This window comes from Capra hircus, chromosome 3 (genome assembly GCF_001704415.2).
Source record: "Capra hircus breed San Clemente chromosome 3, ASM170441v1, whole genome shotgun sequence".
NCBI classification, from domain to species: domain Eukaryota; kingdom Metazoa; phylum Chordata; class Mammalia; order Artiodactyla; family Bovidae; genus Capra; species Capra hircus.
In genome coordinates, this window is record NC_030810.1 from 118714821 (window position 1) to 118742362 (window position 27542).

Genomic DNA, 27542 nt, shown 5'->3' on the forward strand with positions numbered 1-27542 from the left:
ATTCCTTTAAGATTTTTTTTGTCTTTGCTTTTTTGTTGAAGCATGGTGGATTTACAGCGTTGTCAGCTTCTGATATGCAGCAAAGTGATACATGAAATCAGAGTCTTTTCCATCGCTGCTGCGCTGCTCAGTCCCTTCGTTGTGTGCAGCTGTTTGCGACCTCTGCCCATGGGATTCTCCAGGCAAGAATAATGGAGCGGGTAGCCATTCCTTTATCCAGTGCATCTTCCTGACCCAGGGATCCAACCCCGACTTCTGCTTGACAGAAGGGTTCTTTACCACAGAGCCACTTGGGAAGCCCTCTTTTCCTTTATAGTTTATTATAAAATAGTACAATTTCTTGTGCTACTCAGTAGGTCCTTGTACTTAACCTATTTTATATAGTAGTGTGTATCCATTAACTCTGTTAAGATTGTTAATAGGTATTGTTATCCTAAAATTAATACAGAAATGCAAAAGAATTAGAAAAGTTAATAAAGTTTTGAAAAGAAGAAAATGTGAAGAATCCATCTTTAATTTCAAGAGTTTTTATAAGAATCAAGGCTCAATATTAGGGACATTGACACATTGATTAGTAGAATAGAATAGAAAACTCAGAAATATCTATACAAGTACAGCCAATGAATTTGTGACTAAAGTACAAAAACAGTGAAGAAAGTGTCTTTTCAACAAATGAGGGGGGGGGGGAACTTTTACCCTAAACCTCACACTAGGATTAAAAACAGAAGAAAAAATTTAAGACGTAGGCCTCAGTAAAAACTGCTTAATCATGACACCAAAAGCACATTCTGTAAAAGAAAAAAATTGATAAGCTGGACTTTATCAAAATTAAAAAGTTTTTCTGTGTGCAAAACTCTGTTAAATGGATAGAAAGTCAGACTACACAGTAAGGAAGAATAGTGGCAAAACACATACCTGATAAAGGATTGTTATCGACAATGTATAAAGAACTCTCAGAACTGGACCAGAAAAAAACAAATCCTTAGAAAAAAGGAGATTTAGAGGGAATTTCCTGGTCGATGGTTAGAACTCCATGCTTTCATGGCCAAGGGTCCCCGTCCAATCCCTGGTCGGGGAACTAAGATCCCACAAGTTGTGGGAAATGGCCAAAAGAAGCAAAGCGACAGATTTTTGCATTTTTTAAAAAATTTAGGAAAAAAATGGACATGTCACTGAAGGTGATATGAAGGCAAATAAGCACAGTCCCTTCATAGATAAGCCCTTCATGGGCTTCCCTAGCGGCTCAGACAGTAAAGCCTCGGCCTGCAGTGTGGGAGACCCGGGTTTGATCACTGGGTCGGGAAGATCCCCTGGAGAAGGAAATAGCAACCCACTCCAGCACTCTTGCCTGGAAAATCCCATGGACGGAGGAGCCTGGTAGGTTATGGTCCATGGGGCCGCAAAGAGTCGGACACGACTGAGCGACTTCACTTTTACTTTTTTTTCACTTCATAGATCACCCTTCACATTGTTGTGATGAAGGGCTTACATAATGAAGCTATGAGCCATGCTATGCAGAGCCACCCAAGACAGACAGGACTGTGGGTCACAATAAACTATATGGATCACAACAAAAATTGCTCAAAGAGATGGGAATACCAGACCTCCTTACCTGTCTCCTGAGAAGCTTTTATGCAGGTTAAGAGGCAGCAATTAGAGCTGGACATGGAACAATAGACTGGTTAAAAATTTGGAAAGGACCACAGCAAGGCTGTATATTGTCATCCTGCTTACTTAACTTTCATATTCAACTTAGCCATAGTGGGGTGGCAGTGGGGAAATTCTTGGTGATGAAATAGTTCTGTATTTCGATTGCAGTGGTGATTGCATGAATCTACACATGTGACAGTGAAGTTGGTGTAGAGCAACATGACGAAGGAGCACGTCAGAGCTGTATATTGTTACCCTGCTTATTTAACCTGCTTGCAAACTGCGTGAGTGAGTCAGCTCTTCGCATCAGGTGGCCGAAGTATTGGAGCTTCCGCTTCAGTATCAGTCCTTCCAGAGAAAACTCAGAGTTGATTTCCTTTAGGATTGCCTGGTTTAATCTCCTTGCTGTCCAGGGGACTTTCAAGAGTCTTCTCCAATACCACAGTTTGAAAGCATCAATTCTTCAGCGCTTAGCCTTCTTTATTATCCAACTCTCATGTCCATACATGACTACTGGAAAAACCATAGCTTTGACTAGATGGACCTTTGTTGACGAAGTGATGTCTCTGCTTTTTAATATGCTATCTAGGTCTGTCTTAGCTCTTCTAAGAAACAGGCATCTTTTAATTTCATGGCAGCAGTCACCATCTGCAGTGATTTTAGAGCCCAAAACATAAAGTCTCTCGCTGTTTCCATTGTTTCCCCATCTATTTGCCATGAAGTGATGGGACCAGTGGAGAAGGCAGTGGCACCCCACTCCAGTGCTCTTGCCTGGAAAATCCCATGGGCAGAGGAGCCTGGTGGGCTGCAGTCCATGGGGTCGCGAAGAGTCGGACACGACTGAAGTGACTTAGCAGCAGCAGTGGGACCAGATGCCATGATCTTTGTTTTTTGAATGTTGAATTTTAAGCCAGCCTTTTCACTCTCCTCTTTCACCTTCATCAGGAGCCACCTGGGAAGCCTAGTTCAAAGGATGGATGGGAATAACCAAAGCAGCACGTGGTTTTAAATAGAACAAAGTCTGTTTTTCATGGATTTAAGAAATGTAATCAGAGAAAAAGTCACATTCCTGTTCTTAAGGTTGGAGACCTCTAAGATTAGCCAAGGATGAATGAATTACAAATGTGCCATGTTCTGTATTTAGATGATTGGTTAATATTTTGTCTACTGTGGAATTGTAAGCATTCTGTGACTCAGCATTGTAGTCTCAATTCCTATTCTAGTGTCTGACAGCACTTAGTAAATACTTATTGAATGTGTTCATACATGAGATGAATGACTGCAAAACTGTTTAAAACAAAAGACAGTTATAGAAATAAAAACCAGGATGATAAAATAGAAAAGTTTAGTGTAATGGTAAAAGTTGAGTAGAACTACACAAGATTTAAGCTTTTACAGCTAAGCAATCCAGGGTTGGATTTTGTAATGATGCTATGTTTCCCAAAGAATGCCAGAGTGTTGGATTGAGCAGTAAATGAGCTGTGGCGTGGTTGTAGAAGGTAGCACAGGTTAAGGAAGAGACCAAAGCATGAGCCTCTTAAATACTGGCTGTGTTCTAGTGTGGCAGCTTTCTCAACAAACCACCACCTGAATGACAGATCTGTTTAACTGATGCCCTCAGAATTCCTGCTTGAAACATCCTGATGATACCCTCAGCATGCTAAGTGCTTACTCCTTAGGATGCCAGCGCATAGCTGCTGCTGGTGCAGGAGGTGTATGGGTATCAGGGTTCATTTACTGGCTTGTGCTGTCAGGCCTTTTCATACTGGTTTATACTTCTTATTTAATTAGACAATTTAAATAATTGTTGAATAAATCAAGGAAAAAGTTAAGTTTCTGGAAAAACTTAAGTTTCCTGTGAAAACCCAAGTTGAATGCTTTGTAAAGATTTGATAAAAGGTAATTACTAAAAATAAATACTGCTTGGTATTTGGTAATCTAAATTTTTAGTAAATGATAGACATTCCATTTGGGGTTTGGGGGTTTATTGTGTTTTTTTGTTTGTTTGTTTGTTTGTTTGTTCTTGTGTGTGTGTGTACTGAAATCCCTGTACTGCAACCTTAGGAGGCATCATTCACATATGCCAGTCAAAATGGCTATTGTTTATAGTCCACAAATAATAAATGCTGGAGAGGATGTGGAGAAAAAGGAACCCTCCTACACTGTTGGTGGCAATGTAAATTGGTGCAGCCACTATGAAGAAAAGTAGGAATATTCCTTTAAAAACTAAAAATAGGGTTACCATATGATCCTGCAATCCTATTCCTGGGCATATATCTGAAAACTTCAACTCAAAAAGATACATGCACCTCAGTATTCATATCAGCACTGTTTACAATAGCCAGGACATGGAAGCAACCTAAGAAGCCAGAGACAGATGAATAGATAAGATGTAACATACATACACACACAGTGGAATGTTACTCAGCCATAGAAGAGTGAAATAACGCCATTTGCAGCAATGTGGATGGGCCTAGATATTACCATGTTTAAGAAAAATAAGTCAGAGAAAGACAAATAAGTGAAATTCTATAGATGAACTTATTTACAAAACAGAAATAGACTCACAGACATACAGTACAAACTTATGATTACTAAGGGACATGATAAGAAAGAGATAAATTGGAAATTTGGGATTAACATATACACACTAAAACTACTACTGTATAAAGCAGATTACAACAGGGACCTACTATATAATACAGGGAACTATATTCAATATCTTTTAATAGCCTTTAATGGAAAACAGTTCATGTTCGTGATCTGAGCCACAATCTGCTCCCGGTCTTGTTTTTGCTGACTGTATAGAGTTTCTCCATCTTTGAGATATTTCAAACCCTAAAAGATGATGGTGTGAAAGTGCTGCACTCAATATGTCAGCAAATTTGGAAAGCTCAGCAGTGGCCACAGGACTAGAAAAGGTCAGTTTTCATTCCAATCCCAAAGAACTGTAATGCCAAAGAATGCTCAAACTATCGCACAACTGCATTCATCTCACACGCTAGTAAGGTAATGCTCAAAATTCTCCAAGTTAGGTTTCAGCAATATGTGAACCGTGAACTCCCTCATGTTCAAGCTGGTTTTAGAAAAGGCAGAGGAACCAGATATCAAATTGCCAACATCTGCTAGATCATTGAAAAAGCAAGGGAGTTCCAGAAAAACATCTATTTCTGCTTTACTGACTATGCCAAGGCCTTTGACTGTGTGGATCACAATAAACTGTGGAAAATTCTGAAAGAGATGGGAATACCAGACCACCTGACCTGCCTCTTGAGAAACCTGTATACAAGTCAGGAAGCAACAGTTAGAACTGGACATGGAACAACTGACTGGTTCCAAATAGGAAAAGGAGTACATCAAGGCTGTATATTGTCACCCTGCTTATTTAACATATGCAGAGTACATCATGAGAAACGCTGGGCTGGAGGAAGCACAAGCTGGAATCAAGACTGCTGTGAGAAATATCAATAACCTCAGATATGCAGATGATACCACCCTTATGGCAGAAAGTGAAGAAGAACTAAAGAGCCTCTTGATGAAAGTGAAAGAGGAGAGTGAAAAAAAGTTGGCTTAAAGCTCAACATTCAGAAAACAAAGATCATGGCATCCGGTCCCATCACTTCATGGCAAATAGATGGGGAAACAGGGGAAACTGGCTGACTTTATTTTGGGGGGCTCCAAAGTCACTGCAGATGGTGACTACGGCCATGAAATTAAAAGACGCTTACTCCCTAGACAGCATATTAAAAAGCAGAGACATTACTTTGTCAACAGAGGTCTGTCTAGTCAGGGCTATGGTTTTAACACTGATCATGTATGAATGTGAGAGTTGGACTGTGAAGAAGGCTGAGCGCTGAAGAATTGATGCTTTTGAACTGTGGTGTTGGAGGGGACTGTTGAGAGTCCCTTGGACTGCAAGGAGATCCAACCAGTCCATCCTAAAGGAGATCAGTCCTGGGTGTTCATTGGAGGGCCTGATGCTGAAGCTGAAACTCCAATACTTGGGCCACCTGATGCCGAGAGCTGACTCATTTGAAAAGACCCTGATGCTAGGAAAGATTGAGGGCAAGAGAAGCGGACGACAGAGGATGAGATGGTTGGATGGGATCACCGACACAGTGGACAGGGTTTGGGTGGACGCCAGGAGTTGTTGATGGAGGCCTGGCGTGCTGCGGTTCCTGGGGTTGCAAAGAGTCAGACGCGACTGAACTGAACTGAACTGAATGGAAAAGAATCTGAAGATATGTCTCTGAATTACTCTGCTGTACATCTGAATCACTATAAATCAACTATACTTAATAAAAGTATTTATTTTAAAAAAGAGTATTTATTGACCTCTTCCAATGGAAATAATTGTTACCTTACTAATCAACTCCTAAACCATGTCTTGGTGGTGGTTTGGTCGAGAAGTTTTGTCCAACTCTTTGGGATACCATGGACTGCAGCCTGCTAGGCTCCTCTGTCCATGGGATTTTCCAGGCATGAATACTGGAGTGGGTTGCCATTTCCTTCTCCAGGGGAATCTTCTCAACTCACGAATCGAACCGGGTCTCCTTCATTGCAGGCAGATTCTTTACTGATTGAGCCACCAGGAAAGCCAAACTAGGTCTTAAAAGGAAAGCAGTTTATAATTGATTTAATTCATGCTGAAGTGTGAATAGCAATCCCACAAACCTCCCAGAAATGGTTCTTCTCTTTAAAAAGGATATTCTTTTTAGGTTAAGCTTTAATGTGCTATTACAGACAGAGGACCAAATGAACATTTGAAGTGGAAGTAGCTCAGTCGTGTCCAACTCTTTGTGACCCCATGGACTGTATAGAATACTGGAGTGGGTAGCCTTTCCCTTCTCCAGGGGATCTTCCCAACCTAGGGATCGAACCTAGGTCTCCCGCATTGCAGATGGATTCTTTACCAACTGAGCCACCAGGACCATTTGAGACTTTGTGGAAAAAGCTCTCTGTCTGTTCCCCTCTTTGATATCTAAGTATTCCATGGTTAGGGGACTCTAATGGAGAAATGGTGGCCATCCCTCCCCCGATCCATCTATGAAAGGCTTGACCAGCCTTCCCAAATTTAAGCCTTCCGTCTAGAATGCAGAGTACCTAGATCAAGAGTGACAGAAAGGGAGTTTTCTTCACCCTTACCGCTGTGACAGAGTCAGTAGCCTGGATAAGGTGAGGCTTCGTGTCATCCTGGATAGTTGCATCTCACGCTGCCTTCTCTCTCCCTCATCCTGGGGTGAAGATGGTGAGTTGTGCAGTAGAGGGGAAGGAGGTCTCACATTTCATAGTAGTCTATGTGAGTTAGAGGCTTCCCTGGTGGCTCAGAGGGTAAAGTGTCTATCTGCAGTGTGGGAGACCTGGGTTCGATCCTTGGCTCAGGAAAATCCCCTGGAGAAGGAAATAGCAACCCACTCCAGTATTCTTGTCTGGAGAATCCCGTGGACGGAGGAGCCTGGTGCAGGTTACAGGCCATGGGGTCACAGAGTCGGACAGGACTGAGCGACTTCACTTATGTGAGTTGGTGAGGTATAGGCCTGCTGTGCAGAAAGACCCTGTGGAACTCTCTTGACCTGAGGGGGAGGAGGGTTGTTATACTGCCCTGCAGGTATCTTCCAGTAAACACTCCTTAGTTGCCTATGATCGTCTCTCTGTAGCTATAAGTCATCCTTGGCTGATGTATGAAAGACCTAGTTGGCATCAGAAATACAGTTGAGTGGTATTTACCGCATACGGTAGAAAAAGGTACATTGTGAGGTTCAAAGAGATTCCGTGATAAATGCAGGCAGTAAATGTAAAATTTTATGAAGGCAGAAGAAGGAAAAAAAGCATTTATTGACTGACATCCACTAAATTCTAATCACAGTCATCGCTACTTCTCATGTTTTCCTGCCAATAGAAGTTGTACATTCTACCTTAAAAATTCACTTGTTTCATTTTCTGTTCCATAATATATTGATTGTTTTAATACAAAGTATTGTGAATTATTATTGAATAAAATCGCTGTTCTTAGAAGATACACCATGTTTGTCCTGTGTCTTCATGTCTTCTCTGGCACAGCAACCTCCTGCTCCAGTGCAGGGTCTAGTCTGAGAAGCACAGGTACATTTGTCCTCACAGCAGCCTCATGAAAAAGATAGCATTTTACAGATGAGGAAAGGAAGGTTCAAAGAGGGAAAGTCTCACAGGCACTACATGTCAGTGTTAAATTCTCCCCCAAACTCCCTCTCTTACAGATTTTGTGGTTCTATAAAACAGAAAAACTAGCAATATAAATAGAGTGCTGCTCTAAAAGGTAAGAGAGCTTTTTGGTTCTGTTCCTAGCAAAGTTGTTGACTTGCAGGGAAATCTTTTGAACATCCCTTAGAGAAATCTTATGTTTCATTTCCTCATATGCATATTGTTTCATTCCATCCTTACTGTTAGGAAAAGGTATATACATGCTTTTAAGAATCAGACAATTGGCATGCTTGAGGATAAGTTCTGAATAAAAGCAAGTATTAATGAAATGATACCGTTAAGAGCTCTCAAGTCCAGTGCACTCTTCTGTGTGTCCACACTCACTTGACTGTTAAACGCAAAGTCACTGTCACCGATTGCTGGTTTCCTTACTGCGCTGAAAATAAACTGCTTCAGTCTGCTGCTTGGTTCAGCCCTCCATGTGTGCTGGTTCCCTAGATGTATCATTTGTACACAGGTATTGTAGTGGCCAGGGGCTCAAGTTTTAATGTCCACAAAATCTGGTTTTAAATTCTGACTCCAAGTCATTCGTGTAACAGTAGGTAAAATACTTCAGCTCTAAAGCTGTCCCTCAGTTTCCTCATTTTTAAAAAGGAGTAGTGATGCCTGTTTCATGGGATTTTAGAACTGTCTCAAACTGTCTGTCTAATGATTACATTAGAATGTTGTCATATGGTAATACCTAAAATTTTGGGATTGATGTTTTACTTTGTAAATTCATTTTAAATTGAATAAATATATTTTTTGTAAGTATTTTAAGTTTATAGATTCATATCCATTAGTGAAATTTACTGGAAAATACTAAGTAATCCCACAATTTAATGACCCATTTTTTGATGATTGATATTGTAAATAACAAATTGTCATACACTTTAGGTTGATTTTGATGGGGGAAGGATATTTTGTGATATGTGGCATTCAGGTAATCTATTTGGTTAACTTGATAGCATCAAAGAATTTGTAGCTAATGAGCTTCCATCCTCTTGAAGATAATTTCATAGATGCTGCATTGCTCCCAGACGTTTGTTGGCTCCTCGTCTTAAGGTGGGACTTCCCCCTGGCAGTGCATGTCAATATCTGGAAATTCTCTATCAGGAGGCTAGCACCGTCTTGACAGCCCTGTGTTCTGCTTCTGCCTTGCTAACTGTCTCCTTGGGATTATTTGGATTGTGTCGAAAGCTTTTTGCAAATCCTCTTATTACTGAAGTCATTGTTGCCAGCAGGAATGAGATTAAAGGTGCTTAAGTCTGTAGAGTCGTTTCTAATTTGTACGTGTCATTTCAGTGGCATTTAACACAGCACTGTCTCCTGTCCCTCCCCTCTCCCTCAGTACTGTCTTAAGTTAGGTCCAAGAAGCCAGACCATTGGAAGAAATCTCATTTTATCCTCCTAATTATTATGCTGGCACTCAGGAGATAATTTTTCCCTTCATGCACTGCCAATTAATATGCAAATAGACTGATAAATATTTATGCAATGATTTAAATTATGCAGGGGGTGCTTTCAGTGTATTCTGTAAATGAATTGTTCGTGGACTTCAAAGTGCTGGCTGCTGTGCTAACGAGGAGAGATTTGCATAAGGCCCTAATCACGCGCATACTGATTAAGCTTCATTATGGAAACTGCCAGCTGCAATCTTTGTTTCTATTTTATTACAAAAAGGGGAACTTTTCATGCTTCAGTTGCCTTGACAATGTCAGTCCTAGCTGGTAAGAGAGACTAAAACTACTCTGAGCAACTGAAGTTTCCTTATTCAGTTGAAGATTGCTATGGTGTAACTGAAGTTGTATTTTGCTTCTCCCCCTAATCCACTTTCCACCTCCCACCCTTGTTCTGTAAAGAATTTAGTGTAGATTTGTTAGAAATAGTAGTACCTTCTTTCTCCCACACCAAACCGCTACCTGTTTCTTCCTTGCTTTGGACTGTCTGAACCTCTAGAAGATTTCACAGCAATGCTGGACTGCAGTGACTATGTCCTAGGTGGGTACCAGCACAGTTCTTTCTTGTAAGCTTTAATATGGAAATAGTGTGTGTAGGGTTGACTATGCATAAATACTTAATCGCATATGCAACCAACTTGTGGGAGGGGGGAGAAGTGGACTGAGCTGGGAAGGAGGAGAGCATTTGCAAAGCATAAGCCTGCTTGAATTTACAGTAAGTTCCTCCCTACCACTAGCTCTTCTGGTTCAGAGGATATTTTCAATAAATAGTGTGGATTTAGAGTTCTACTTGAATGGAGGACATTTTTGCTTTTTGGGAATTTCTGTTGAGAGCATTTCATATTGTTCTAAAAAAACAGTCTAAATCTGAAACAAGATATAAAGTGTACCTTGATAATATGTACGTATTAGTAAAAATGTTTTGCATACTGAATATGAATATCTTATCTAAAAACCAAAAGCGCCTGGTGAAAAGTAAGATGGAGCCACAGTACATAGTTGTTGCCATAAATCCTAATGTAGAAGGTAGTTGGGATGGTTAACTGCAGTAGGACTGTTGATCAATTTCCAGATTTCAGAAACTGTTACCTGTTTTCAAATTTTGATTAATACTAGCCTTTTTTATTTTTAAAAATCAACTCTCTCTTCTTCAGGAAACAATTTTTAAATGCAGGAAAGCGTGTTTTTAGAGTTTTTTTCCTAAAGAACAATAAGATTTGGGGAGAGAAATGTGTGGCTTGAATATATAAACTGTCTTTGATTAAGGTTTAAAATAGACTGAGGCACTTTGGTTTTTAGATATGCTGTGACTATAGTGACCATATTTTGTGCTGAGTTTTTCCTGTTTATATGAAGGATTGTTGAAACCTCTTTGGGTTACTCTGGTCACATCTCCAAGTGATGTTATGAACCCCGGATTATTTTTTTTTCCTATATGTAATTTTTCCCACTTGAAAAATGAAGGCTGTCCCCAACACTGTTGCAGTTGTTCATAATAAAATAATAGATCTGAAAATGTTTGAATTTTTAGGCAGAAGGCATGGTCTAAACCCAAGATAGTAGTGATACTTATACAACATGATAGAAACCACTATGAAAAAGGGTGAGTGACTAAAATAACAAACTGATGTCAAGAACTGAGTCCAAGAGCAACCTGTAGACTGTGTTTTAGACTCAACAGTCAGTTTATTGTGCCTAGAGAGAAGAAAAAAAAGCTTCAAACATAAATAAAACTTCCTTGTATTTACTCTTTTACGTCTACTAAGTTGGGAACTCAAGAAAGGAAAGTACCTTTTTTAATATTTTTGGCATTATATTTTAGAATTTGAAATTCTGTTGTTTTCAGTTCACAGTTAATATCATTTAAACATTTTTCCATTCCATTCCAGTGTACAGCATTCATACTTGTATAGTTAGTCAGAATTTGATTTTATTTATTTTTGTGTATGTGTATTAAACTCTTGAGAGTTTAATAGAAAATGCATAGAGGATTCATATAGAATATCTGTGACATAATTATTAATTTATACATGTGGAAACCAAGATATGAATTATACAAGACCATGACTTGTTAAGAACTATGCCTACAGCTTTGTTTTTATGGTTTGTGGGAAAAAAATTGTTACCCTTCTGATGAATGTAAGCTAGTTCATCATTTTTTTCCCATTTTGTTTTAAAATACATTATAAAGGAAGCATTGAGCAGCACGTATGCTTTATTAGTATATTCTATTAGATTTATTGTGACTTTTGTTGACATTCATAAGATTTTGGTTAAGTCATTCAGAAAGCTGATATTTACTAAGCTGTACACCTGTTGCTTTCAAAACTTGGTATGCTTTCAGATGATATTTAAATTTTTCTGGATGGGTCTGGGAAGGAAGTTATAGAACTGCCTTCATTAATGACTGCAGATTTAACAAATTTGAACTCTGAACATGTGAAGAACAGAACAAAGATATGTTAGAACTGCTTAAGCCCATAAGGCAAGCATTTGTTTCAAAAACTGTATTAGAAAAGCCATTGCACGGCTTCCAGATTGGATGAAATCTGTGGGAGGTTTCTTGATTCTTAGAGTTATGCCTGTGGATGAAATAACTAGGGGCAACATGATTGGGACTACTAACGCTTATTTTGATTTTCTAGTTAAACATTTAAGCAGATGACAAAATGAGCTCTTGAGCCAAAAATCTGAATAAATTCAGTTTAAGTATTATTCTTTACTAATGATTATAGTTAAATGGTTCTTAACCTGATGGGCAGAAAAGTTAGAACTTCCTTGACAGTAAACTTATTTGATTATAAATATGCTAAGTTTCAGCTCGCAAGAGAAATAGAATAAGATATATAATATATAAAAGTATAGTTTAGAGGTAGAAATAAAGTACACATGTTCTTGTTTTCCCTCTTGCATATCTTCTAAGATAATTAATATCCTTGATGAAAATTATTACTATGAAAGTGTCCATTTAGGATATCGAGGCAGTATCATTTTTAAGTGAGTATGATTGTGACTTAGTTTTGTAATTATTAGATGTATCTGTTATGCCTTGTAGTCCAGCTTCTTGTACTAGTTTATAATTGTATGAATTTGGTATATTTTCACTTTGATGCATGTTTAGTTTGTTTTGGGGGGCATGGAGAGTAAATATGGAGTTATTTTTCTTAGACATGTTTTCTTTTTATTCTGTTGAGTTATTGTCCAGTCTGTTATCAAGATTACCAGTAGCTTATTTAGGTTATAATTAATGAATATCTTTACTTAGGAAAAAAGAAACTATTTGGGAATAACATATTTTACATTGTGAGGTATACTTCTCCCCCACCCACCCCAATTTTGTTTCTGTAATATGCTCTATGCTTCATATTATAAATCATTTTCCTCTTTTTTATATTATACTCATAGTTTTTCAGGTTAGATTTCTGTTATCTCTGTTGGAAGAATCTTATATTTCTTTAAAAGATGATTTATTTGTGGATCATTTCAGAGTTATGAAAATCTTAAATTTCTTTCAGATGAAATTTTATTATAGTTTGCAATGTTTTAGTTTTGACACCATCTCTCCTTGAACTTTAGGGCTGTAACATTAGTCAGTATTCTTAACCTTTTTGTTTGCCACAATTTTTGCCTACCCAACCACATCCCCAAGTTTTAAGAAATCTCCTCTAATTTATTGCAGACTCAAGAATGAACAATCCATCGGAAACCGGTAAACCATCTATGGAGAGTGGAGATAGCAGCACAGGTAAGAGATGGTTCTCAGATCCAGCCTTTTAAGTAAATGTAATAGGGCTAAAACAAAAAACTTCCCATTCAACTCATTTTCGGTGAACAAAAACCAATGTGAGTATTGAGTTTTCAAATATAAGTTAGTATTTGCAGGAACTGGGATTGTATTTACTTAAGATTATGTAACTTCTGCAGATTGTTTAATCTTTTTCAGAGAAACTGTAGAGTAGTTGAGAGAATAATCCTGTGTGTCAGTTAGTTCTGAGTATGAAGTATTAGTAGCTTACTGGCTTTGTGACTTTAGGAAGGTTCCCCAGTCTTTTTGAGACTTAATTTGTTCGCCTATAAAATGGGGATAATGAATTTCACAGGCCATTGTGAGTACTACGAGAAATGCATTAACCATTTTGGCACCTATACAGTAGCCGTTCAGTAAAAAGTGTTCCTGTCATGGGTATTAATCAAGATGGGAAATCTTATCCACATTTAGTATAAATTGTATTGAAGTAATATTATTAATATAAGTAGATAAAAATATATCCGTTCTTAATACATCCTTTTAATTGGTAATTTTTTAGAAAAAAATTATGCTTGATTAAACCCTTTATTAGGAGATAATTAGTATCATAAAAATGAGGAAACTGAGACCCCCCCCCGCCTTGGGAGGAGGTGAGACTGTAAAGGATAGATTGTCTCCACAGCCCATACACTTGACTCCTGATACCTGACTGTGTATCTTTATCTGCCAGAGATGGTACAGGGACTTCCCCTCTAGTAAAGGCATGAATTATAAATATACAACCATTTAAGAAGGGATGCCCAGAAAGTAATAGTTTCACTAGGTTTTTTACTAGCAAAGAGGACTGCCTCTTTGACTTGTCATTTTTAAAATGCCTAACTATTTTTTTAAAAGCCTAGCTATGAATAAAAAACTAAAGAAAAAAAAAAAAAAAAGCCTAGCTATGGGAGGTAGTAGGACTTCCCAGGCGGCACTAGTGGTTAAGAAGTGGCGTGAAGCCACTCAGTCATGTCCGACTCTGTGCGACCCCATGGACTGTAGCCTGCCAGGCTTCTTCATCCATGGGATTTTCCAGGCAAGAGTACTGCAGTGGGCTGCCATTTCTTTCTCCAGGGATCTTCCTGACCCAGGGATTGAACTGGGGTCTCCCGCGTTGCAGGCAGACTCCTTAATGTCTGAGCCACCAGGGAAGTCCACTGCCTGCCAATGTAGGGGACTCAGGTTCAATCCCTAGATCAGGAAGATCCCCTGGAGGAGGGCATGACAACCCTCTCCAGCATTTTTCCCTGGATAATCCCATGGACAGAGAAGCCTGGTGGGTCACAGAGTCGGACACGACTGAAGCAGCTTAGCACACACCCACACATAGGAGACAGCAAAAATGAGAGTCCCTCTTGGAAAGTGTCTTTGTTTTCCACCTCTCCTAGCTACAGCACCTTTTAATTTGAAGTAGATGAGTTGAACCAGTATAGGAGCTTCCTGCCTATATTTCTTTCATTTAAAATTTTTCTGTACCTGGAGATACTTGTTAATCTTTTAATCTTTAAAACATACCTGCTTCTTTGTATGAAACTGAGCAGTGAGGTTTCCTATTGTATTGAATGTGTTGCTCAAGTTACTCTGAGGCTAGCCAGATAGACTGCAGTAAATACATCCCGAGAAGGGAAGGGCAGCGTTCTGCTCTGTCTGAAGTGTCAGCCAGTTTCCTTTATATCTCCTGTTTGGGTTCCATCTTGCCTTTTTTTTTTTTTTTTTTTGTAGCTGCAGTCCCTCTGCCAGTATTTGGCCATCTCACTTAGGTGTGGGACTTGTTTGCAGAGAGAAATAAGGCAATTGATAGCATTAAGATGCTAGAAGAGAATGAGCAGGACACCTATGCCGAAAGAACAGATTCAAAGATGAGTCGTGTATTTCTTAAAGAAGGGAAACAGACCCAGAATGATTGGACAACCCCGTGAATGCGGACTGTATCGGATTCCTTGGGAATCCATCACTGTAATAGAAGTTACAGTAGCTACCATTTATTGAGTACCACACTCAATAAAACCCTGATGACACGTTTTTAGAAATCTTAAGTACTATATGCATTACCTGGTTTAACTTGAGTTCTTATGAGAGCCCTGCAAGTTAGGTATTATTTCAAGGGGTAGGAAATTGAGGCACAAAGCCAGCCAGGAAATAAAGGCAGGGTCAGGGTTTATACCTGACATATGTTTCATGCCCTACATATGGTTCCTCCCATAAAATAAAACTGAAAACTTAAGCAACACTTTGTGTGTATATTTCAGGTCTAAAACCATTTATAGAGCCGTGTAAGATAAATTCTAGCTGAAACATTTGCTGAAACAGTCTCATGAATTTCTTGCCCTGTTTTAAGATGGAGTGCTTGGTAGACTCATTCCTACCATAGAGCTGAGCGGTATGAATTTAGATATTTTACTTTTTAATGTCTCTAAAACTGATTCTGTGGGTGGTGCTTTCTTAGGCTTTTTTTTATTTCCATCACCAGCAATAATGGTTGATTTTACAAAATAGGGGAAATTTGTATTCTTTTTTCTCAAGAATTACTGCTAATGCAGTAATAATAGAAGCTGGATCAAACATGAGACGGTCTTAACTCTGAAGCTTGATGACTCACACTTTCTGTATGTTGACTGAAGCATTTGTCGCCTTTATAAAACTACAAATTACTTCCATGTTACAGGCTTTTGTATTCACTTGAGGGTGACCTAGAAAGTCAGTTTTTTAAATGGTAAAGGTCTGTCACTGTGTTGTTAGCGTCCCCCACTGATGTCAGGTGGTTAGCTCAGGAACATAAAAATACATTTGAGTTCCAGCTTGCATAGTAAATTACCATGTCTGATCCATTGAGTGTAAAATTACAGTTTATTGGTACTTCACTGGTGGTCCAGTGGTTAAGACTGCATGCTTCCACTGTAGGGCATGTGGGTTCAGTCCCTGGTTGCAGAACTAAGATCCTACATGCTGTGCGGCACAGCCAAAAAGTAAAAAATAATAAAATAAAATTATACTTTATTCCAATAATTACATGCTTATAAATTGATTTGTATCTAAAAATATAACAAACAAGCCTGGAGATTAATTGTAAAGAATATATGGATTCTTGGATTTTGTTAATTTGTGAATAACAAGTAAAATTTTCAGTGGAAGAGAACTCAGCATTATAATAAAACTGAAATTTCACATTTTCTGGATTCAGAATACTTTTGTGTAGATTACTACAATTTTAAACATTTCAGGAAAAAATAATTTTTGACATTTTAAAAGAATGTATTATAAGAGTATTTAAGATTATGTTGAGACGGTACTTCTTTGCCTTTCTCCAGCCAGAGTGACTTACTTAGGTTGAGCAGCTAAGTCTGACAATGCACTTTTGTCAGATAGCCCTTACATGTTCACAGAAAATCTGTTGTTTAGGTTTATTAATTTACTATAAAGTATGTGCCTATCCTATATGTATAATAATAATAATATTATACTTGGTGTTATTAAAAGGTGTCAGTACAAATAAATGAGAGCCCTTCAGTCTTTGAAGAGTTAGCAGTCCCTTAGAGATGAGGCAGATGTGCAGGTGACAGATTCAGGGTAGATTATGGTAATTCAAGAGGAGGTGTAGAAAGGTGCCGTGGTGATGTCTCATAGGCCAGGTGGAGTGAGCCGCCAGAGAGAAAGAAGTTAAAGAAAAACAGCTGAGAGAACTGAGGGAGGAGGAGGTGGGATCAGAAGTACAGAATAGAGGGCTAACTTTGAAAATAGAAAAAGATACACCCTCCTTTAATATTGAGGAGAAGAAGGTAAAATCAGACAGTGACAGAATATTGAGGTGGAAGGGAGATGGAAAACTAGGAATAATTTACATTAGATTTCTCCATTTTTCTCATTTTTCATCTGAGAGGATGAAAACATTTCATTTTCATGTGAGAGGAAGACAGAGATAAGAGTAATAATAATGGCAGCATTTACCATTGGTTGAATTCTTACTATATGTGCATGGCTAGCTGCTTTATTGTATATACTTTATATCATAATTGATAAAAGTAAGTAGCATTATGCCTATTTTACAGATAAGGGAAATAAATTCAGAACTATTTAGTAATTTTTGATTGCAAAGATCTTGAGCCTTTTATTATCTCATACTGCCTCAAAGATTTTGAATGAGATAGATTTGAGGATTTAAGTCGAGTTAGTGAATTTTGACATAGTTACCTTTAAGAGATTGATTAAAAGAAAAAAAAATATTAATAAGCCTCTTGAGGTAAAATTAAAGAGAGTAGATGTATGGCTTAATCTAGCCAACAGGAATATATGGCCTTTCCATAGCCTAGCTCAAGAAGTCCAAGATCACAAGTGAAGAAAATGTAAGATTGTATTATTTTTCCAAATAATATCGTTTCAATATAGTACCCATCTGGATAAGAGGGAGTAGTCATGATATTTCTTATAACACAGCTTTCTGCACAAGGATGCTGGAAAGGATGCTTCCCCTAGGGGAAACAGTAACTCTGCTTCTTTCTCCAAGCCTTTGGTAACCTCTGATCTGTTTTCTGTCTCTGAATTTGCCTATTCTAGATACTTTACTTAAGTGGAATTATGCAGTATGTTCTTTTGTGCCTGATTTATTACAGTTAGCATATTTTCAAGTTCATCTGTGTTGTATAGTATATAGCTGTATGTTTACATCACATGTTGTTTATCCATTCATCTGTTTATGGACACTTGGGTTGTTTCCATTGTGAATTGTGCACCAGTGTACATAGTTCTTTGGAATATATAACTAATTGTGAAATTGCTGGGTAAAACAGCACAGTTTTATTATGGCTTTGGAGGTCAGAAGCCCTAAGCTGCATTCCTTCCAGAAGCTCTGTGGAGAGAATTCGTTTCCTTCTCTCTTCTAGCAGCTTCTATAGGCCACCTGTGTTCCTTGGTTTATGGCCTCTTCCTCCATCTCCCAAGCCGGAAGTAAAGTGTCTTTAGGTCTGTCTGCCTGTCTTCCTCTCTCACGGCTGCTCCTCTTAGCACATCTTCTCTGACTCTCCCGCCTTCCTCTCACTCTTACAAAGACCATTTTGTGGTTACACTGGGTCCACCCAGATAATCGAGCATAACACCCCCATCTAAAGACCCTTGACCTAATCCAATCTGCAAAATCTTTTTTACCATGTAAGGTAACTATTCACAGCTTCTGGGATTAAAATGTAGACATCTTTGAGTGGCCATTCTGCCTGCCAGAGTACTTTATCCTAAATTAAATCTGATTAACTGTATTTTAGATGACAGTTGGAGACCAGAAGTTGTATAACGTTTTATAAACTTCGGTAAGAAAAACCAAGGCATTTTCTTTAAAGTAAAAATTATTAGACAAATGTTAAGCCTTGCTCACTGTTTAATCAGAGAGCAGATTTCTTTCATCAGTATTCCTGACAAATGTTCATCTACCCTGAGCTTGGACTCATGCTTTGACAGAGAACAATTTTTAATGCATCCTATTCTGCTGTTATGTAACTGTGTTATCTATACTCTTGAATTCTGCCCTTAGCAATAACATAGATTAAAATGATTTTTCTTATTTTTCAAAAATGAAAGCTTTCCTAGAAGTCATTGCCCTAGTCTAAGTTTTCATCGTTTTAACATTTATTATAAAGTGATTTATTATAAAGGGCTTCCCTCATAGCTCAGTTGGTAAAAAATCTGCCTGTAATGCAGGAGACCCCGCTTGGATTCCTGGGTTGGGAAGATCCACTGGAGAAAGGATAGGCTACCCACTCCAGTATTCTAGCCTGGAGAATTCTAGGACTGTATAGTTTTTTTTTTTTAATTTATCTATTGTAAAGTATTTATTATATTAGTACATATATTATAAAGTATATAGATTTATTATGAAGTATTATAAATATGATAATTTATTATAAAGTAATATAACAGTGGCTGTCATTCATTAAGTATTACGCTCATTAAGTATGTTAAACACTTGTATAGATTACCTCATTTAATCCTTATAACAACCATCTGAGGCATTATTTTTTCTTTCTGTAGATCAGGGATTGAGGCTTCGATGTTTAGTTACTTGACAAGAGTCAGGCATATCAATAAACACACGTCTGTAACAGTAAGCAGACAGCCTCCTGTCTTCTGTACTATGTTCCTTTTGTTTTGTCTCCTGTGTGTAAGACTATACTGTTCTCAGTAGAATCACTAAAATTGAATAAAATATTAATTTGTTCTCAAGAAATTTCTCTTATAGAGATCATATGTGAAAATGTGATAGAATAATCGTAAGTATTACAAGAGTCCATGGGAATTCAGTGTAGGGAGATATCATTTCTAGCTGGGAAGATCAGGGAAGGCTTTGAAGAAAGTGGAGCTTAAACTGGGCCTTGAAGCTGGGTAGGATCTAAATGTGATGGTAATAGGCAGTGTGTGTTCAGTGTGGAGAAAGCGTGAAAGCTAAGATGGCAGGAAGAAATCTGCACTGAAGGTTTCTAAATTCTTTCGCGTTTCCCCGTCACGTCATGTGCTTTCTAAATCCTTTATCGTTTAGTCATCCTCCGAATTAGCATTAGAGTTCTGCAGACTTTAGTGCAGCCACTTCCATTACCATTGGCTTATTTTTGTTATTTTTGAAAATTTATTGTTGGCTTTTTGTAACTTTTATAATTAATAAAGAAAAATGACATCAGATTAAATTTTTAAAATATAAGATATTATTTTTCTGATAATATTTAACTGTTTTGAAAGATTAAAAGTTATTTTATTTTAAAGCAACCAACTCATCTTTTAACCAGACAAGAGCTCAGTTTTAGGAGGATTCGGTTTTAACCTGTTGATTGACTGAGTTTGTGGTCAGTTTAACTATCTTCTTTTTACCTGAATTATGTTCACTTGATTTTTTCATTCAGATGATTTTTCTCCAGGATAATAAATATCAAGATCTTTTTGGCAACTGAAAAAGCCAAATAAATTTATTAATTCAGCCTAATCTACAGTTATGGAATGGCATTCCAAAAATACTATCAGAAATTCTTAGTGACAAATGTTTTTTATCTGTTCTGTGAGACTTATTCCTGCCATGGTTGATATTAGAAAGTTGTATTCTTAAGAGATTATGATCAGGCATCATTTTCTTTGAGATGAGGGCAAAAGATTTTGAAAGACCAGGGCACCAGTGAATATATCTGCTATTTTTGTAATAATTGAAGAATCTTGATGTCTTGAAACAGTGCTAGTTTGGGAAAGCATTTCCAGATGAACTACCAGTAGTTTTAGGAGAAGCCTCAGAAATTCACTGAGGGACAGGCTCACATAAAGTTATCACCAAAACATGGTAGAGCTTTCGGCTTGGAGGAAGCAAAGATGCGCCTTTTTTCAGTTGTCCCAAATGCAGGTTCATCTGACACCAGCCGACCTCACCATGCCACCTAACTTAGACCCCAGCGAGATCAGAGCTGTGTATCTGAGGTGCACCAGTGGGGAAGTAGGTGCCACGTATGCCCTGGCTCCCAAGATCAGTCCTCTGGCTCTTGTCTCCAAAAAAGATTGGTGATGACATCACCAAGGCAGCTGGTGATAGGAAGGGCCTGAGGATGACAGTGAAACTGGCCGTTCAGAACAGATAGGTCCAGATTGAGGCGGTGCCTTCTGCTTCTGCCCTGATCATCAGAGCCCTCAAGTACAAAGACAGAAGCAGAAAAACTTTGAGCGCAGTGGAAATAACACTTTTGATGAGCTTGTCAACATTGCCTGACAGATGTGGCATCAGTCTTTAATAGCTAGAGTATTCTCTGGAACCATTAAAGAAATCCTGGAGACCGCCCAGTCTGTGGGCCGCAGTGTTGATGGCCACGACTTTCATGACATCAAACAACAGTGGTGCAGTGTAGTGCCCAGCTAGGTAGGAACTGCAAAGAAAAAAGGAAAATAAAAGATTATTTGGCAACCAAAAAAAAAAAAAAAATCGTGGAACAGTTACGCATTTCAGACTCCACAAGGCCATTTTCCTTTTGAACTTATGTTTATCGTAGAATTATTACTAGCATTCTTATCGTTATTATTATTATTGTTTTAAATTTATTGTGTATTTTACTATGTGGACTGCATTATGCACTGGCCAGTGTTCTTTTATAAGCATCAGAGTGGAAATACCAACACTGAACTGATTTTCCTTGGTCTTCCTTCATAGGATGTTTTAAATAGTTCCACAGATCATTGAAACTGCCTGGAGCACTTCTAGAGCCTCAGGAGCATGGTAGAGGATATATTACTCTGTTCTTGGTGGTCTAGAAGCAAAAAGTCAAACACTTAGTAGGAAAGATGGCTTTCCTCTAGTGTTTGGTTTGACAGATGTCAAAGTACATAGCTTTTAAGAGATTCTGACTATTCCATATTGAGACACTTTTCCTGGCCCTGCCTTTTGGTGCCTGTGGGGAGTTTTTAATTGCTGTCGTTTTGGTGTATGGGGCAGAGAACCATGCATGATTAGTGAGCCTGTGAGAATACTAAGTGACATTTGAATTAAAATTTCACTTTTGTTAAAAGAGTGAATGAGCAATTGATCTTTTCACCAAGTGGTAACCCAGTAACAAAAATTAAGATTTTTAAAGGCAGTATCCACTTTATTTTCATTCATTACAAATATAATTTAGAATATTAATATATTGTGTTTGTTTCTAAAAGGCTGCTTTAAACACAAATTATGAAATTGTAATTTTCTCCCTTCTTCCTTACAAGGCAGGTTAGTTTCCTATCGTGTCACTTTTTTGTGTTCTTTTTTTCTAACAAATATAAAAGATTTTCCCAGTTATCTTATATTCTACATCTTGCTTGAAGCAAAAAACTAGACTCCATTACTCTTTCAATTAAATCCACTATGTAGCATTTTTGGCTTAGAGCAGTGGCAGTAGAAGCCAGGGGTCAGATTTAATGAGCACTTGTGAGAGGTGGAGAGGAGAATGAGAAGGTGTTTTTTAGAAAAAAGGGAGGAAGAAAAGGGAATAATCTAAAATAAATGGCTGTGTTTGTCTTGGGACCACGATAGACATAGCACCGTTACCTGAGTAGGGACGGCCTGAGCTGGGAATAGACTGCCTGAGGTGATACATTCAGTTCTGAAGATGTTGCATTTGGGTGCCTTATAGTACTTGTAGGTGAAAAAGTGAGTAATTGAAGATAGAGATATGTTCCGGTGGGGGGGGGGGGGCAGGAATTGGCTGCTTATATAGGTGTGGAAGCACTTAGCAGGGAGGTACTACTGAGAAGAGAATGGAATAAGCTGAGAAGAGGACCACAGGCAAAGTTCTTCTATAACATAAAAAGGGCGGATAGAGAAAGAGGAGCCCTGCGCTGTAGTAGGGTGGCCACAGGCTGCACATCGCTGTTTAAATTAAATTAAATTTAAAATGCAGTCATGTTAGCTACCCTTCTTCTGCTCAGTAGCCATATGTCATTAGTGGCTACTATCCACTATGTTAGTGAAACATTTCCATCATCACATAAATTTCCTTTCAGTTCAGTCCAGTTCAGTCGCTCAGTCGTGTCCAACTCTCTGCGACCCCATGAATCGCAGCACGCCAGGCCTCCCTGTCCATCACCAGCTCCCGGAGTTCACTCAGACTCATGTCCATCGAGTCTGTGATGCCACCCAGCCATCTCATCCTCTGTCATCCCCTTCTCCTGCCCCCAATCCTTCCCAGCATCGGGGTCTTTTCCAATGAGTCAGCTCTTCACATGAGGTGGCCAAAGTATTGGAGTTTGAGCTTCACCATCAGTTCTTCCAATGAACACCCAGGGCTGATCTCCTTTAGGATGGACTGGTTGGATCTCCTTGCAGTCCAAGGGACTCTCAAGAATCTTCTCCAACACCACAGTTCAAAAGCATCAATTCTTCGGTGCTCAGCTTTCTTCACAGTCCAACTCTCACATCCATACACGACCACAGGAAAAACCATAGCCTTGACTAAACGGACCTTTGTTGGCAAAGTAATGTCTCTGCTTTTGAATATGCTATCTAGGTTGATCATAACTTTCCTTCCAAGGAGTAAGCGTCTTTTAATTTCATGGCTACAGTCACCATCTGCAGTGATTTTGGAGCCCCCCAAAATACAGTCTGACACAGTTTCCCCTGTTTCCCCATCTATTTCCCATGAAGTGATGGGACTAGATGCCGCAATCTTCGTTTTCTGAATGTTGAGCTTTAAGCCAACTTTTTCACTCTCCTCTCACTTTGGACACTGCTTTAAGTAGACTAAGAAAGAGCAACTGCAGAGATCAGAAGTGAACTGGACAGCAGATTTCATGGAGTTAGTATTCACTGTAATAAAGTCTTGCAAAGAGGTAGAGACATATAGGGATTTTAAAATGTGATCTTTGGGTTTGACAGTAGTTACTAGGGAATTTTTAAGAAATTTATCTTATTGAAGTATAGTTGATTTACAATGTTGTGTTAATTTCTGCTATACAACAAAGTGATTTAGTTATATGTATATATTTTTGTTTCATTATGGTTTATTACAAGATACTGAATATAGTTCCCTGTGCTATACAGTAATACCGTGTTTATTTATTCATATACTAGGGACTTAAAGATTTTAAGTAAGTGATATAAGGAAAGAAATTGCTATGGATAGAGTTGGCAGGGGAAGGATAAATGTAGGCAACTTTTTAAATAGAAGCTCTATAAGAAGGTGTGTGATTAAAAGCTTAGGCCCTGGAACCAGACCATCTGGATTCAGATCCTGGTTTCTTTTTCAGTTATGTTGCTTTGGGCACATTATTTCCTTTTGTGCCACAGGGTTTTTTAGCTATAATATGGAGATAAATAATAATAAGCCATTGCATAAAATTTGATGTTGAAAGCAAATAGATGTATAATTCAGTAAAAGCTCTGTAACAGTAAACAGTGTTTGTTATGAGTATGAGCGTGATGATGGTGTGATATTAAATAAAAGGAAGGATGGATGGGAGAGGAGTTCAAGTCCATATATGTGCTAAGAGAGAACCAGTAGGAGGCGGGTGGTAAAGTTCCTAAGGGGAAGGTGGATGTCGGCTTTCAGAGCACTGATCAGTGCAGCAGCTTAGACAGAAGCCCTCTCCTCCTCCACCATCACTTTTCTTTTTTTTTTAAATGTTAAAGAAATGGGAGCCTGAAGAAGTTAAAGATAAGTTATAGATAATGAATATAGATAGTAAGTTTTTAGGTAGAAGGGAAGGTAAGAAAGCACTCTAGATAGGATTAGGAACAGAGATAATTAGGAATATCCTTGTGATATTGGGGCAAATGAAAGCAGGGCAGTAAGTCTGGGATAGGTAGTTCATCCAGATGAATAAACAGTATAAGAAGAATTGGTAGCAAAGAGTCATAATTCAAGCTAGGAACCCTGACATCAGATAAAATCAGGATAATAAGTTTTACTGCAGCTTTTCAGGGACCTTTTGTGTTTCCCAAGAAAGCAGAAAACTGCTGCCATTTACCTGACTCGCTAAAGGGTGAATAAGGAGCATTTGACTAGATTATGAGGCAGAAGAAAGATGGAACAGAGCAAGTGTGCAGATTTCTGTAAAAAAAAAAAAAAAAGAATAAGGGTTTTTTGGTTTTCTTGGTCTTCAGAGTATTCCTGTTATATGATATTTGCAGAAGACTTGATCTCAGTATTAGGTAGCTCACAAGTCATTTTTCTACAATTAAAAAGAAAGCTAAATTATTTTAATAGAACTTTCATCCTGATAGAGTTAATTCAACAAATGTCAACCATTTATAGAAATCTTATCATGTATCACTGATGTACAGTTATCTACATAAAAACAACCAAAAAAAATAAAACATGTACCATTTCTTGGTACATGAATATACAGTAGCAGTGGATATTTTTCAGTTCAGCTCAGTTCAGTCGTGTCCAACTCTTTGCGACCCCATGGACCACAGCACACCAGGCCTCCCTGTTCATCACCAACTCCCAGAGTTTACTCAAACTCATGTCCATTGAGTTGGTGATGCCATCCAACCATCTCATCCTCTGTTGTCCCCTTCTCCTCCTGTCATCAATCTTTCCCAGCATCAGGGTCTTTTCAAATGAGTCAGCTCTTCGCATGAGGTGGCCAAAGTATTGGAGTTTCAGCTTCAGCAACAGTCCTTCCAATGAACACCCAGGACTAATCTCCTTTAGGATTGACTGGTTGGATCTCCTTGCAGTCCAAGGGACTCTCAAGAGTCTTCTCCAGCACCACAGTTCAAAAGCATCAATTCTTCGGCACTCGGTTTTCTTCACAGTCCAACTGTCACATCCATACATGACCATTGGAAAAACCATAGCCTTGACTAGATGGACCTTTGTTGGCAAAGTAATGTCTCTGCTTTTCAATATGCTGTCTAGGCTGGTCATAACTTTAATTCCAAGGAGTAAGCGTCTTTTAATTTCATGGCTGCAATGACCATCTGCAGTGATTTTGGAGCCCCCCAGAATAAAGTCTGACACAGTTTCCCCTGTTTCCCCATCTATTTGCCATGAAGTGATGGGACCAGATGCCATGATCTTCGTTTTCTGAATGTTGAGCTTTAAGCCAACTTTTTCACTCTCCTTTTTCACTTACATCAAGATGCTCTTTAGTTCTTCTTTGCTTTCTGCCATAAGGGTAGTGTCATCTGCATATCTGAGGTTATTGATATTTCTCCCAGCAGTCTTGATTCCAGCTTGTGCTTCATCCAGCCCAGCGTTTCTCATGATGTACTCTGCATATAAGTTCAATAAGCAGGGTGACAATATACAGCCTCAATGTACTCCTTTTCCTATTTGGAACCAGTCTGTTGTTCCATGTCCAGTTCTAACTGTTGCTTCCTGACCTGCATACAGGTTTCTCAAGAGGCAGGTCAGGTGGTCTGGTATTCCCATCTCTTTCAGAATTTTCCACAGTTGTGATCCACACAGTCAAAGGCTTTGGCATAGTCAATAAAGCAGAAATAGAAGTGTTTCTGAAACTCTTGTTTTTTTGATGATCCAGTGGATGTTGGCAGTTTGATCTCTGGGTCCTCTGCCTTTTCTAAAACCAGGCTAAACATCTGGAAGTTTACTTCTCACTTATTGTTGAAGCCTGGCTTGGAGAATTTTGAACATTACTAGCGTGTGAGATGAGTGCAACTGTGCGGTAGTTTAAGCATTCTTTGGCATTGCTGTTCTTTGGGATTGGAATGAAAACCGACCTATTCCAGTCCTGTGGCCACTGCTGAGTTTTCCAAATTTGCTGGCATATTGAGTACAGCACTTTCACAACATCATCTTTGAGGATTTGAAGTAGCTCAACTGGAATTCAATCACCTCCAGTAGCTTTGTTCATAGTGATGCTTCCTAAGGCCCACTTGACTTCATGTTCTAGGATGTCTGGCTCTAGGTGGGTGATCATACCATCGTGATTATCTAGGTCATGAAGATCTTTTCTGTATAGTTTTTCTGTGTATTCTTGCCACTTCTTCTTAATATCTTCTGCTTCTGTTAGGTCCATACCATTTCTGTCCTTAATTGTGCCTATCTTTGCATGAAATGTTCTCTTGGTATCTCTAATATTCTTGAAGAGATCTCTATTTTTTCCCATTCTATTGTTTTCCTCTATTTATTGCACTGATCGCTGAGGAAGGCTTTCTTATCTCTTCTTGCTATTCTTTGGAACTCTGCATTCAAATGGGTATATCTTTCCTTTTCTCCTTTGCTTTTGGCTTCTCTTCTTTTCACAGCTATCTGTAAGGCCTCCTCAGACAGCCATTTTGCTTTTTGCATTTCTTTTTCCTGGGGATGTTCTTGATCCTGGGGAGGTTTCCTGTCTCCTGTACAATGTCACGAACCTCCCACCACAGTTCATCAGGCACTCTATCAGATCTAGTCCCTTAAGTCTATTTCTTACTTCCACTGTGTAATTGTAAGGGATTTGATTTAGGTCATACCTGAATGGTCTAGTGATTTTCCTCACTTTCTTCAATTTAAGTCTGACTTTGGCAATAAGGAGTCCATGATCTGAGCCGCAGTGAGCTCCCAGTCTTGTTTTTGTTGACTGTATAGAGCTTCTCCATCTTTGGCTTCAAAGAAAGTAATCAATCTGATTTCAAATTTTTAGCAGATGTGTTATAATCATCCATTCCGTGGATAAACTATAGCCTCAGTTCTGATTATGCATCTTGTTTTGTAATAACATAGAATGTTTTTATAGCCATAAGTGATGCTCTTTCTGGATTTCCATTATCCCAGGTTCCTCCCATTTTATGGTGACACACTTGGAAGAAACCACCTGTTCACATACACACACACACACACACACACACACACACACACACGTAGAAGAAAGTTTTCATGAAGATCTTTTGGCTGTTTTTTGTGTTATGTCCCACAGTTGCCTGACTTTTTGTGGAGTTCATTTGGAATGTGTGCTGCTTATCAAGGTAATGAAGTGACAGGCACAGATATTATCAT

The 27542-nt window shown here is 38.6% G+C and overlaps 1 protein-coding gene and 1 pseudogene across 2 annotated transcripts in view; both read left to right on the forward strand.

The window, feature by feature from the left end:
* POU2F1 (POU class 2 homeobox 1) overlaps positions 1-27542 on the forward strand; it is a 202575-nt gene that overhangs the window by 101854 nt on the left and 73179 nt on the right. Inside the window, exons 1-2 of one of the 2 annotated variants that reach the window (XM_018046443.1) lie at positions 9639-9870; positions 13009-13074. In XM_018046443.1, coding sequence (XP_017901932.1) covers positions 9843-9870; positions 13009-13074 — 94 coding nt within the window. In that variant the 5' untranslated portion in view covers positions 9639-9842. Of the gene's footprint in view, positions 1-9638; positions 9871-13008; positions 13075-27542 lie in introns of those variants that run through there. The other variant, XM_018046442.1, reaches the window with a different exon arrangement.
* On the forward strand, positions 20297-20990 carry LOC102171673 (annotated as a pseudogene).